The following is a 14,689-nucleotide window of genomic DNA, read 5'->3' as shown; positions in this document are numbered from 1 at the left end:
TAGCTTACTGTAACTGCAGTGTGGCTACAAAAATGAATGGGTTTTTTTAAATGTTCGGTCTTTTTCTACTGTGTGGCATAATTTCACTGGGGAGCAATAAATTGTGTCTCTTTCAGGAATCTTCCCTGCCTAACACCATCTGAGTTGAAAAGTTGCCAATTTCCAAATATAAATAAAACTTTGTACATATGAGACAGAAAAACAACTTCTTATTCAGCAGTTTGGCCTATTGCAGTGCTCAGCATGTGCTAACAATAGCTCCTGGCAGGCTCAGTTCCCTGTGCATGGCAGAGCCTAAATGTGAGATAAATCTTTATTGCTCCTGCTGTCCAGATCAAGTCTAGAAAAGGAGTGCCTACTTCTCGCCAAAGATTTAATCACTGTGAAAATATCTTAAGACAGAAGGAACTCCCTGAACTACCTGTGATCGGGAAAAAGAAATGCCAACCAAGCCAAAGGATTTGCACAGGATACACTATGGGGAGATTTTGGGTTCTGCCTGTGTTTTTCATCCCTTTAGCATCTATAGCTCCCATGTCTCAGGAGCTGAGATGGTTTTGCAGTGTGTTGCTCCCAGAAATGTCCAGACTGAACGAATCCTTCCCATAGCTTTATGGCACATGTTGGTCAGACATGCCCAAATTTATGTTTGCAAGGCCTGTTCATACAGCAGTAATTTCATTACCTGCAGATATCAACAACAAAGGCAAAATAATACAACACAGACCAGGCTGAATGTGGTTAACTAAGCTGCTTTTATTAATTTTACCCATATACATAGATGACTTTGAAAGCTTCACGTGAAAGAGGCAGGACAAAATATAAGAAAATGGTACAGGAAAAGATTTCAATATGCAATGTGTCAGTGTACCTACTGTATTTCATACATATTTTACATTGAAAACCAAAGACCCCACAGTTTCCAGAGGATGTACACATTTTGTTTTGATCCGGCAAATTTAGTTCATTAATAAGTAAAAAAATAAATCTACAATAGCAACAGTGCAAACACATCAGAACTTGCATGGCATACAGAACACAGATGAACAAAATTCTTATACAAAGGTCCCAGTGTTTCCTATGGTACTGGCTGTGATGTATACAATACACATCAGGGTAAGGAATAAACTGCAACTTAAACAGGAAGATGAACTGCATATTACTGGCTCTGTCTTGTATGGTCGCTCTATTTCAGGAGGTAAAGCTGTCATGCCTTGGATCTGAAATTAAAATAGCAAAAAATTTATCAGAGTTTTGTCACATAAGATTAGAAAACTCTTTTTGCTCTCAAGATAATTGACAGCTTGCCTGATAGTCTATTGATAGTTTTGTACTTGGGCTGTGACTCTCACTGTGGAAACATCAGTAAAAATATGAATATACTGCATGCCAAATGATCTGCCAGTGTGCATATCCAACATTCTCAGCTCGAGAGCAGCAGTACACACTGTCATACTCTCCAGTAAAGCAAGGTTAGACTTTGGTTGGTTGATTTGGTTGATTTATTTTGCTTTGTGGGGTTGTTTGGCAGGTTTGGCTGTTGTTTTCATCTTTCTGTCAAATCAAAATGAAAATTGGCAGTGTCACTCTGTTATAGGGATATAGGATGATATTTGAATGCATTCATTTCTGAGTGCAAGGCTCACACTTGCACGTACAAAACAGCTAAAACTGTGTACACAGTTTTTGTTCCATGGAAACACAGAATGGTTGTGGTTGGAAGGGGTCTCTGGAGGTCATCTGGTCCCATGTCCCTGCTCAAGCAAGGTCACCTACAGCAGTGTCATATTGCTATATACTGAGCATTTTTCACTCTTCCCTTAGAACTAAGTGCAATTTTATGGGATTTGATGTAACTACGTGTTTGCTATGGTTTTGACATGAAATTAGAGACATTTGTGTACACTGCTCAGCTTGCTTTTCCTAAATTTACTCCTTACATATTAAAGAAAATAAGCTCTGCAGAAAGTAAGCTCCTGGGCACATTTTTTAAATGTACAGCATATGCTTGCTTTGGGGATTTCATCTATTTTGTTGCTATTATTCTATACTGTAGAGAGAAACCTCAACTGAATATTGACGTAATGTTAGCAAACACAACACAAAACTAAAACTGAAATAGGGATCAATTCTATAGAAGGATGAAGGTATTTTCAACTCAGTTCCTCTGCTTCAATTTTGTTCAGTCTTATAACAACTCAGGGATTGTTTGGCCATTCAAGTTAAATCTGTCCCTGATTTTGATGAGGATGGTCATTTAAGTGTAATATCACTAATACGGGAAGGGAAAGGAAAGAGTCCTAATCTTAGCTTTGAGGAATATGCCCATGCCATTTGAAAAAGGAAAATATGATTAAGGAAGAACTCCCAGTCCCAGTGAGCTCATTCTCTGACTACATTCTTGAAGTTGTAAGGATTGTTCCTTCATCCTGTAAGATAAAGAGCAACAGCATTTTCCAGAAGACATACCATTAAAAAAACCTCAGCCTCTTGATAAAATTTCTGTGCTTTTCATCACCTTAACTTGTCCTCTGACAAATAATTAGTAAAAGGGTGGTTGTGCAATTGCTACTAGCCAGCAGCTGTAAAGATCAAGAAGTTTAACCAAAACTCGTGAACAGTCACATGTACTGTCTGTCTACAACTACTTTCCACAGGAGGTCTACAATGGGACAAATAATACTAGAAAAAACCAGAACCTCTTTGATTACTTATAGCACAAAGTAATCCTTTGACATCCAATGGGCAGAACAGTCTGACCTATGTTGGAAAAACCAAGAATGCTGCTGCAGGAGGGGCAATTTCTTCACCACCTGAAATGACTGTGTGACACACTATGAGGAGGCATGGGCTATCTTCTAGGGTGAGGAGAATGAGGCAGAAGTCCTTTCCTAGGAATTACTTCATCAGTGGTATCTCACAGCAGCTCTGCTACACTGGACTGAAATCACAATAGGAAATAAGCTAGTACAATGAGACTGCCTCTCCTTCTGAACAGAAAATCTCAAAAAAGTAAGAGCCTTGAATTTGGAGTCTATAAAGGAGTTCAAAGAGGAATACATATTTTTAAGCATCCCTTTCAGGGATGATATGACATGCACTAGCCATTCTTTTTAAACACACATCAACATTAAAGATGACAACTTTTCTCAGCGGTGTCCTGGTAAAATACCAATAGATATTTAGAATAAATAATAATTTATCGGGGAATTATTTTTTATCTTGCAGGTTTTTTAATCAAGACAATAGGCAAAGTAAAACCATGGAAGATAAAATCTTACTAAGTGGCACAAAGGGAACAGACTATCCAGCTTTATTTTTCTGGTCCAATACTATAGACAATTCTAGGGTCATTAAAAAAGCAAGACTTATTGCAAGAGTATTCATACAACATTAGGTTGTCTACATGCCCAAGTTAAGAAGGTAGATTTTTGAGGCTCCATTATGCAGTCAACAAGATTCCCCTAGAAGGTGTCTCAGAGAAAAACCTGATTTAGGGATTTTGAATCATCCGTTGCAAGACCCTAACATAAGTCCCTGACCATGGAGGCAGCCAAGCTAGAACAGCTTCCTGGCATGGTCACTTCACCTGGACATACATGGATGCTCTCTGATCAGTCCCAGCCTCACTGAAAGACTCCATCTTCCTATTACTGATCCCAAGTGTTGATTAAAGTTTCAACTTTTCTAATCTTTTTAAATGTTTCTAGAACTCAAGTTAGGTGAAAGCACTGGTAAAACATTCTCATCATTTGTTATTGTATGTAAATGAAATATAGATGTGTAAACATCCTGAAGACATGCAATCATATATTTATTCACATGCATTGCAACACAGCAAATCAAATTAGTTTCATGGTATTGTTGCCTTCTTTTCAGCACACAGACTTACCGACCATTCCGCATTATCTGTTTTTGAACATCTCACGTTCACAGGTAGTTTAAGCACAAGCTGATTGTAGGAGAGACCCTCTGATCTGGACCATTTGAATTTGTTCATTGCATCCATAAAGGACAGGTTTTTATATTGCTTAGGACTCTTGATAATGAAAGGCCAAGTCCTAAAGAAAAATTAAAAATTTAAAAAAAGTAGATAAAAACTATCAAGTTGAAATGAATGAGGAAAACTCAGAAAAATAAACACACTACTACTATGTATATTATGCCTAGCTCACTAAGTTCTCTTCTCAACTAAGTTCTCTTCTACTGAAAATTGATGCAGTTTCATTGATTTTGACAGACTTATGAAAGGCTGTCAGCAGGTTAATACTTGCTGCCAGATGCTTTTAGAAATTAAGGACTTCAAGAGATACATTTCTCTTTGATCCACAAATTCAAAGCAATACAAAGCAGATCTTCTGCTGTAACTTCTGAAAAGAAACAAAAACAAAAGAAAGCCACACCCTCTCCTAGGTTTGGCAAGCCAGGTTGCCAAGAAACCTTTGCTCCTAGACAGTTCTGCCAAGCTCAGGTCAGAAATGAGCCTAGCACAGGAGTTGCTCTGTTATGCACTGGTGGGCAGCAGAAAATGCCTGGTGTTGTGGACATTCCCTTTGGCATATTTCTACAAGCTGGCTGCAAGGGCACTTTTGGCCAGGGGTAGTTTAGAGACCTGCTGCGCTGATCTGAAAGATCTATCTGGCCAAGTGTGGGAATCTTTCCCATGAGCAAATAGGGACAATCTCATTTCCTAACAGCCGAAAATGTGGAAAGGGAAGGAATGAGATTTAATGTCTTTCATTTAGTAAAGGAAACTAAAAAAGTAACAAAAGAAAATTAAAAAAAAAAATAGAGCAAGCAAACAAACAAAAAAAAAACACACCAAAAAAACCCCAAAAAACCTCATTTCTATTGTTTCTGCTTTTTCCTTGTTTGACTTTGCTGTGATGAACAGAAAAACATGGTGGACGAATCAAACTTTTACAAACACAAAATCAATACAGCTAGTGGAACACCAGAAGTATCTAAAACTTTATCAAGTAACCTAATTAATACTGTGATTGGAGTATCAGTTATCTTTTCAGAACACTTTAAACAGGTCTGTGTTATCTTGTAGTAGGCTGTCTTCCACTTGCTTTGGGGAAATTGCCTGTGCCAGAGTTCTGCTCCACTCAACATCTAGGCATAGAGGCCATAACTTTAACCAAGTATTTTGGTACTTGGGCCACTACTGTAGCCCAATCTCTTTCATCTCTGTTCCTCATGGTTTATACTTTTGTCTGTGCCACCAGACAGAGGAAAAATGTTTTAAAGTGAGCCACAATGCCTTGATCCTACTCCCAGTTTGCATTTGTAAGTCAAGACAGACTTTGGAAGAGTCAGTGAAGCAATTCTAGTGTTAGACTGACACAAGAGAGATGAGGATCAGGTCACATATCCTTAGGCTGAAAGAGTTTAATGAAACAAGAATTGTGGATTAGGTCATAAATACTAGAGGCATTAATAATCTCCTCTTCTAATTACTATTCCATTTGTGGCAGACAGTCTGCATACTTACTCTATTCAGAACATCTTTATTTCCCCAGGCCAAATGTGCATTTTTTCCTTAAGTACACTTATCATGAATGAACACTCAAGAGAGCATACATTTGTTAGAATATTTTCTTCCTAAGCTCAGAAAGACTCTTTTAGATAGGACTAATTTAGAAACTCTGTTCTCTCTGTATTAAAAGAGGTTGTAAATGGAAATAGTGTGGAAAATTATGTAGACATTGATTGCACTGTGACTTCCTTCAAACTCTTCTTGAATATAAATTTCAGAACAAAGACCACTAAGCCTGTATGGCAAATTATTTTGCAATAATAGCTTTATATAGCTTGTTAACATAAACTATATAAGCAAAGATAACTTTTAAAATTTGTGATGACACATTATTAGTCTATCCATTTGATTTTAAAATCTTACTGCTACCTTAGTTTAATGCAACTAACAATACCAATGTAATTGACCTTTCACCATAAAATGCGCATTCAATTTTTTATTGATTGATTCTTTTTCTGCATTTCATTCATTTGGGAACATTCCACTTTTGACTGTTCTCACTGTTTACAATCTCCTGTTGAGATGCTTTAATTTAAAGCACTTTAAGGAACATATTTTTGTCCTCAGAATTCCTGTCAACAAATCTATCCAAGGAAATTCAATAACTATGCTCACAAACTCCTTTTTAAAATTATTTCTCTATATATGAAACATTGACATGTTTTAATAAATTGATAGATTTAAAACATTGATATATAGCCTCTTTACATATGTGTGTGGTGAAAAAAACCCAATGTGAACAAAAACCCAAAACAATGTGAACAGCATTATTTCCTTACAAGAAGAAACTGCTTTTCCATCAAAAGAAAAAAAGATGCAAAATAATTTTGCAGGAGAAATGGCAGCACAGCATATTGACCAAAAAATGTGGCACAAGTGACTATGTTTTCTTTCTATCAGAAAGAAAGAAAAGTTGTATAAAAATGATCCAAGAATCCCACTGACAGAAATAGAGGTGCTGCACATATTCATATACATTTTACATACCTGACTGGTCTATAGATTTCCTTAACGCCAATGAACTGGAGCTGTTCCATTATATCTGGAATACTTGCACAGCGAGTGAGGTTGATTCTCGGGTAATAGAGCAGATATGACAGGCACATTTCATTCCTGGTGCTCAGACCACCCTGAAAATGGGATTTTTCTTTAGTCAGGGTAGCACTGGAATCCCACAGATTAAATCACTGATTAGCATTTATATGCTAATGGAAGGTGTATCAGGAGGCCCAATTTGACAAGTTTATCTTGTACATGAGATTATCAAGTAGCAAGAGGTTATTACATAATTAATTACAAAATACTCTGGAAGCTCAAGCTTCTAAGTTAAAAGACATCAGAAAGAACAACTGTTAATAAAAAAGGCTCATATTATATTAAAGTGTACTATCTGAGAAGTTCAGGTTTGCTTTCAGTTGCCCCCATCTAAGGTACTTAGATTTACCACATTTCAGAAAATTGGAACATATGAAGAAAAAAATCTTGTAGGATAATTAATCTGTTTAATAAGAAATTAAGTGAACTTTGCCTAGTAAAATGGAGGCTGGGATGGAATATGAATCTATATGAACTCAAGTTGTAAGTACATGTGCCAATAAAAAGCAAGAAGGAAAATAATTATTTATGTTAACAGATAATGTTGACTCAAGAAAAAAATGAGCATGCATTATAAAATCATCTATTAGAATAACATTTCTAGGTAAAAGAAGAAAGAGACTCTTAAAACAGTCTTCCATTGAGAACCATGGGGCAAACAACTAACTTAAAATTAATCTTGGTAAACATGGACAAGATTAGAAACTGCATGTTCCTAAATCCTGGGTGGGAACAGTTCTACAAAACTCACAGAACCACAGGAATAGGAACGGAGAAAACAAAACACATGAGCCAAGAGTTAGTGTGGCCACCACACAGGAAAACAGGACAAAGACTCAAAACCTTCATTCTTGCTCTTTTGCTTTTCATTAAATAACTACTGCATGTGCCTACATGCAAGCCATTATTCAGGGAGAAGTATCCCTAAGCTCTCTGGGTGCCAGGAACAGTTCTTCCCTTCAAAACAGACAGCCCTCAGGTCTCACTTCCCAGAGGTCTGCATCCAGCTGCTCCCCAGGATGTCTCATGGAATCAGGCCCTGGCACAAGCAGCTATATCCTTCCCATAGACATAGTGGGTTTGGCATCACTCTGTGTTCCTAGACAACTGGCACAGTCCAGCTCATGTCCGAGTAACCAAATTTACTTCACCTCCAAAACCCAGTGACTGCATTGCAGTGGCCAGTGCCTGCCCTCTCTTAACCTATCAAACTGCTTCTGGGAGACTGTGCCAAACCAGAGCTAGACACCCTCAGAAGGGAGGGTTGGTTTCTCAGCTCCTCTTCCCAACCCAAAGGACCTTCATTCTGCCTGGATTCAGTGTTAGGCACAAAACTAAATATATGATAAACCTTCTGATCACAGCTTATCTAAAAATCAATACATAAGAATTAGCAATTACAACTCCAGGGAAAAATGTGCAACAAGTTCATAAAAATAATTCATTAGAGTATGCAGAATTTGCATGTTAATACATGCTGTGAAGAAAGCACTCCTTATACTAGAAAAGTTTGACTTCTAAGGATTTTTTATGAGCTGACATACTTATTTTTACAAACTAATCATATGAATGCCTTACACAAGAGATCAAACTAAGATCACAGTTCAGATCATAATTCAGATTACTTTAAAACCTAAGGATCTATGAAAAGAAAGACAATAAATAATTATATGCACACAGGCATTAGCAAATAAATTCACTTTTTTAAAATAGTGTTCTATGAAAAAGGTTTTAGTCCCCAGTATTATCTGTGTACTTATTTTGATCCACCAGAATATTTCTTACCCATGTCATACGAATTCGGTCCACAGTACTGTAGTGGCATTCTGTGACTAAATTATCCCCCTGAAATACAAAATTTAGGAAGTTCACAGTTCTGAAGTTTATCAACATCAGCTTCAGGTAACCACAAATGACAGCAAGCACTTAAGAAATAAATATCAGAGCAGTAGATATGACTTTTTGAAAGAGCGAAGGATTAGGTAATTGCCATATGTTAAGGCCTTGGCACTTAGCATTCATATTATCCCAGATCCTCAGGGATCTCACATGGATTTAAACAGAGCCTTATTAAGAGTGTTGTCTGGATTTCTTTTAATATAGCAATGAAGGTATTCAGTTATCATCCAATTTTCTGGAAAATTATATAGTAGACCATGTATACAAATGATTCCTTCTCCAAAACTCACCCAGTGCTACTTTACCCAGGCTAATTTACACTGCCAACTTCAATAGAAATATTTGGCAATTGAGGAAAAGAAGCCTTTCCACATCACAAAAACAACTATATCTCTGCCAAGCCTAGGAGTAGAGGAGTGGCAGGCAAAGACTTCACTACATTGACAGATATATATGGGAAAGGCTGAATACTTACCTTCTCAAGCACATGCAATTAACTTTTTGGTGTCTTGACAAACTACTATTTGAAAATAGTTTCACTCCCTGCACCTAATCAAGTACAAATCTGAAAATTGCCATGATAATCAAGTGGATTTTTTTTTTGTATCATCATCTTCCCTTATCAACCATTATACTTCCCTAAAAAAAACCAGATCACCCTTCAAATGCTGAGAATTTCTCCTTTCCTATAGGCTGTTTCTGCAGATCAAGGCTAGCACAATCTGTACTCCAGACTGCTGGAAGAAGGTGCATCAGCCTCATGTCAGCCAAATGGAGACAGAGGTTTCTGAAGTAGCATGAACTGGCACAGTGTCAGTGCTTCCAGTGGGAATACTCTGTTCCTGCCAGTGAGGTCTCTGGCTCTCATATCTTACTGACTGGATAACATTCACTAAAATTGTTCCTTCTGTGAGACTAGATCTGCTGCTTCCAAGTGGAGAAGAGAGTGCTACTATGTGAAGAAAACAAATAGCCTGGACTCCACAAGCTGAAAGAAGGTTGCATTCTTAGGAGAGCTTATAGAAAGAGAGAATAACTAAAACTTACATGAAAAATCATACATTAGTTAATTGATTAAACTGTTCTCTAAATTACACCAGCTGATGTATGTAAAGCTGCACTGATTGTTTTGCATAAGATGAAAATGAAAGGCATAAAAAAATGGTTATCTTCCGAGAAAGAATTCCATCTTCTACTTGAGCTGGCTTTTTTGTCAAGCTGCTGTTACTATCAAATACCCTTTATAGTTTTTCTGTTGTCTATTCTCTTATGTATTTTAAGAGGCCTTCTGTTATAATTGATGAATTTTCCTAAAAATATTACAGGCTTTCTCTGCAAACCTGTCATCTTCTGCCAGCCCTCTTCCTAAACCCTTCAATCTTCTTTCCTGAAGGAGGTAACACCAGTTTGTCTTTAAAGCCCCTAGACTACAAGCAATTTGACTTCAAAGAGTAAATTCTGCACTTGAACAACCAGGTTTTTCTGTAGAAATTAAACTATAAAGTTAGTATTTTAGCTTCTTATCTTTAAAGTACAAATATCAAAGTCTCACAGTGTGGGAGAAGAGACGTAAGAGAGAAAGGGGCTTAAAAAGAAGCCCTGAAGTTTAAACCATGGGGCTCCTGACCATACTTGAGGTGCAGTCATTTCAATGTTCTTTTCAGATCCGTCTCCCTTAGTGGTTCCAATCATAAACAAATTCCATTTTTTGACATTTTGCATCTGGCAATTTGATATCATGTTTGTTCACATGCACCAGGACAAGCTGCTCTGCTGGCCAGATCTGGAGCACCCAGACTTTGCAGCACTAAAATTTCTGTCATCATGCCAAAACTTTAAAAAAGGTACTGGGTAGAACAAAAGAAGAGCTAATAATTTTTAAATTAATGACGCAAAAAAAGTACATACTCTTTTAATGCAATACCTATGCATAGCTACTGCTTTATAATATAATTGTGGTTGGAATATTTCTGCAAGTTATGTTGCATTATTTTCAGGAATACAGTAGATAGAGTTGGATGATTTATTCTTTCAAAGGGTTTTGTTTACTAGTGAAACATCAGGTGGAACATGAGCATGGAGTTTTACTCCCAAAAAGAAAAAGTGTGAAACAAACAGATGACTTATCTGACTTTTAAACATGTTTGTAAGTCTGGATACTTGCTGTGTGCAAATACTGAAGATATGCTACTTGGTCCCACAGCTCTGTAAAGCCATATGGTGGCATTTCCATTATTGATCTTTCTGGATGCATGAAGATGGTACAGCCAGGCACATAAGGGATTTTCTAATCTGCTTTGTTCAAACATTTGTGATAGAGAAGTTCAAATTATTAGGAATATCAAACATATCCAAAGAATAGCTTGATTTGGTGAACCAAGCCAGTTCTGTGGTGACTCATGTGGACATCCCTGAGACATAGAAACTTGAATACATTAGTGACTGCGATAAATGGAAAAATTAACAGAGCATCCAAGAATTCTATGATGCTAGGCTAAGAAATTCTGTGGCAAATTTAATCCTAAAGGTGAGAAAATGTTAGGCACATGATCTCTTAAACACTTTCAGGAAAAGAATTAAGAGTGCTGTACTGGCAAGATGGTTCTTTCTTCTTTCAGGTACTGAAACTCCTGGAAGTTGAAGTCAAACTCGTCGTCATAAGCAAGTAGCTTCTGCTCCTCGCCGTTGTGGAAGTGGCGCATCCTGATAGCTCTGCCAGCAAGGTGAGCATGGAGAAGTACTGCAAACACTTGAATCCCAGCAGGTCTCTCAGCACCCAGAGCCTGGCCAAGAGAAACCAACACCATCAGTGTTCCCAAATGCAAAGTAATGCAATGTAATTCCATCTACAAACAGAGTAAAAATACATTCATTAATGCATTTTGAATTCACTCAGTTTACTGAAAAATGCAGTCTGGAGCAAAACCAAAACTTTAAGTGAAATTCAGAGTTTATGTACAAAAAAGGCTAGGGTTTTTTCTGTTTATTTTTTATTACAAATACATGGTTTTACTCCTAATGCACACATTTTTAAAAATGAAAATCAACTGGACTGCAAATAATTCTCAATAGTTTTAAGACTTTCAAGGGAATCATACTAAAACCTGCCATTATTTTGGTGCTAATGGCTGACACTAATGAATGTGGATGTTTATTGTGAAAAGGAATTTCTATGCAGTTATGAATGATGCCAAGAGATGCACTTTAAATTGAGAGGCTGTAGTTGTAACATCCTCTACATTCCATCTTTAAGTGAACTGGTAGTGAAATACCATAAGTTTACATCTAAAAGTTTTTTCCAGGTCAAAAACATTTGCAAATCAACTTTTCCAAATTGACACAAATCTGACATCACTTCCATTCTAGCTGGCATCTACTGATCTAAGGTTGGATATGCTCAACTTTAATGAACTTGAGTTCAAAGTTCAAGGTAGATATAATCTGTCACCACAAAAGGTATTTCAAGAAAGGTATTTCAAGAACAGCTGTATGGTCAGAAGCCTCATGGTAATAGATTACTCAAGAGTTTTAAGGCTGAAAATGCCAGGACAATACACAACATTTAACACCACCAAGAACAAAACCAAATTTTTTATCTAGTTTAGCCATCATTGTAAACCATGTTATTAATTCAACCTTTCTCTATAGAAGTAATGTATATGAGAATCTCCCATTATACAGTCACCACAGATTTTAGGCAATGCTTCCATTGCCTGCAGAGATATTTAAGTGATCTTAATGAAACCAAGAACTTAATAAATGTAAAAACTGTTCAGGTCTTTAGCTTGTGTGACTGGTGTAAGAATACCCTTCAGGCTTTCATTTCATCATTAGAAGCCTTTTGCACATGCCGAGGTCTGAATTAGTCTAAATTTTTTTTTCTGGGCTAGGTATTCTGAGCTATTAATAGCTTTGCCATGGAAAGCAGTGTATGCTTACATATTGAACACAAAATAAAAACATTGCAAGCCCTGTGTCATCCATTATTACTCAAATAAATAAAGTAGCCAGTTCAAAAAGACAACATTTTGGAGGACAACATGTACCACCAGATGCCTTTGCTCACATCTTTTAATTGTAGCTATCAATCTTCCCAAGAAGTTCAAGTGACTCTTCCAATTATTTCCATGAACAAAAACCAGTGGATTCAGGTAAGGGACATACCTCTTCCAGACATTCCAGTGTGCAGTGACCCTCTGACACAAATTCAGGCATGCCTGGTGGGATATTGTGGAAGAGGCTGACCCAAAGACCGGCTTCAATAACCCCAGCATCGTATTTCCTTAAAACTGGAGTATAAATTAACCTCAAACCAGAGTTATCTATCAAGCCTGCAACAAAAGAACACAGTTAGTCATGGCTAAAAATCAGTTTTTTAAAGGAGAAAAAAACCCAAACCATATTGCTTCATGTTTTTCATGCTATATCATAAATTTTCTACATGAAAATCAAGGAATCAATCTCAATATCATGGAAATGAGTGAAACCATATGCAGGAAGAGTTTTTTTTTCTTAAAATTTTCATGTCAGATGTTGTCTTCTAGATGAGAATTTTATCTATTTCTTCATCTTGAGTCCAACCATTAATTATATTTTCCCTTTGCTTTGGATTGCCTGCTACATTACAGACTACCTGAGATGAAAAAATACATCCCTTTTACAATCTCTCCAATTAAGAGAGCATCAATGAAACATGAAAATTGCCTTACTAAATCCCAGACTTGTAGACAATACCCCCACCTTGAGTGAAGTAGACAAGAGAATTACAGAGTACTTTAATTTAGTTTCTCTGACTCGAGGACTTATCTTGATTTCAAAAATTGGTTTAAAGAACCACAGCCTGCTGTTTGGAGGCTGTGTTTTTGTGTCAAAATAATACAAATCTGTTTTGTTCACCCACATATGTTTAGCCATATGTGCTTGTTTGTGCATCTATTATGTTGCCTTTATCATCTAAATGCTTAGAATACTTGTCTTCTTTTATGTAATTTTTATTTGTCAAGATATACACAAAAAATTATTAATCTGTGTTTGTGCAGGAGCTAAATTCTGTTAGTTAATCTATTAATCTCTTTGTATTTTTGAATAGTAACTGAAATAATCTCAATTTTGAAAACGAAAAATGCAAAAAACATAAAATATCTCAGAGAAGGCAAGATGCTTCCTAGTGACCTATATTAGTCTTCTGAAAACCAAAACAGGCATAGCAGTGCTTGAAGCCAAATTTTACATCAATATGATATCAGCAGTCTATTTTAAGATAAGCAAATGACAGAGGGACAGAGCTGGGACTGTTACCCAGTCACTAAAGTACCTAAGATGGAGTAGTGCATATTATTATTAAGGAACAAAGGATATGAACTGTGCATAGCCAATTAAGAATGGTAATCAGCCATGAGACCTGCAACATACGAGTCACATTTAAGGTGATATATTGTGTCCCACGACATCCTAACTTTAGCATTTGGGAACTCATACTCACTCCCTTCCTGAAGAAATTTGTACAACCTCATCAACTTGAATTTTTCCTTTGTGGTATTTATTCTTCAGAAGCTGTTAGCCATTGTTAATGTCTAAATGTCAGACACTCTTGTGTATGACATAACTCTCGTATGTCAGAATTTCTGATAAGCAATCTCAAAAGAGGCCGCCTTTTAAATGAGAAGGACTGAATGAATGTTAAGGACTACAAAACCAGAAACAGTGAAACCCATCCATGTTAAATGAAAAAATGTTTCAACTCCTCCTAACTGGGAGCCAAAAGTTACTACCAGTCTGAGTCACTTAGGAAAACATTACCCCGGGTCACAATGTGAGGCAAACAGTGCAGCCTTTCACCACAAGACCCAAATTGGGAAAATGCAGGTGCCAAAACACACAAATGAAGGTGGCCCAATTGCAGTTGTGTCAGGAGAATTCATTTGTCTCCACCTGAAGCAGACAGAGCACCCAGATCTGCTCTCTTGCAGTCCTGGCACAATCTTACTCTGTGTATTTTGCCAGGGAAGAGGAGAAACATGACCTGGATTACAAACACCCTGCTCTGCCTACACTGTCTGAATTTTCCCAGGTCTTTTGAGACTGTCCCAGCAAGGCACAGTTGTTCCCATTGCTTAAAAGGAAACAAAACTTTGCCAGTGTTTCAGTTTTTCA

The 14,689-nt window shown here is 37.0% G+C and overlaps 1 protein-coding gene across 2 annotated transcripts in view; it reads right to left on the bottom strand.

The window, feature by feature from the left end:
• Window positions 1–736: 736 nt before the first annotated feature.
• The window catches only part of MOXD1 (monooxygenase DBH like 1), a 49,903-nt gene continuing 35,950 nt past the window's right edge, over window positions 737–14,689 (bottom strand). The window contains exons 7-12 of one of the 2 annotated variants that reach the window (XM_053973402.1): window positions 12,701–12,867; window positions 11,128–11,319; window positions 8,423–8,482; window positions 6,530–6,672; window positions 3,893–4,061; window positions 737–1,220 (exon numbers count right to left, since the gene is read on the bottom strand). In XM_053973402.1, the coding sequence (XP_053829377.1) occupies window positions 1,056–1,220; window positions 3,893–4,061; window positions 6,530–6,672; window positions 8,423–8,482; window positions 11,128–11,319; window positions 12,701–12,867 (896 nt within the window). In that variant the 3' untranslated portion in view covers window positions 737–1,055. The remainder of the gene's footprint in view (window positions 1,221–3,892; window positions 4,062–6,529; window positions 6,673–8,422; window positions 8,483–11,127; window positions 11,320–12,700; window positions 12,868–14,689) is intronic. The other variant, XM_053973403.1, reaches the window with a different exon arrangement.

Source organism: Vidua macroura, chromosome 3, assembly GCF_024509145.1.
Source record: "Vidua macroura isolate BioBank_ID:100142 chromosome 3, ASM2450914v1, whole genome shotgun sequence".
Taxonomy (NCBI): Eukaryota; Metazoa; Chordata; class Aves; order Passeriformes; family Viduidae; genus Vidua; species Vidua macroura.
This window is presented reverse-complemented; position numbering and strand designations above follow the sequence as displayed.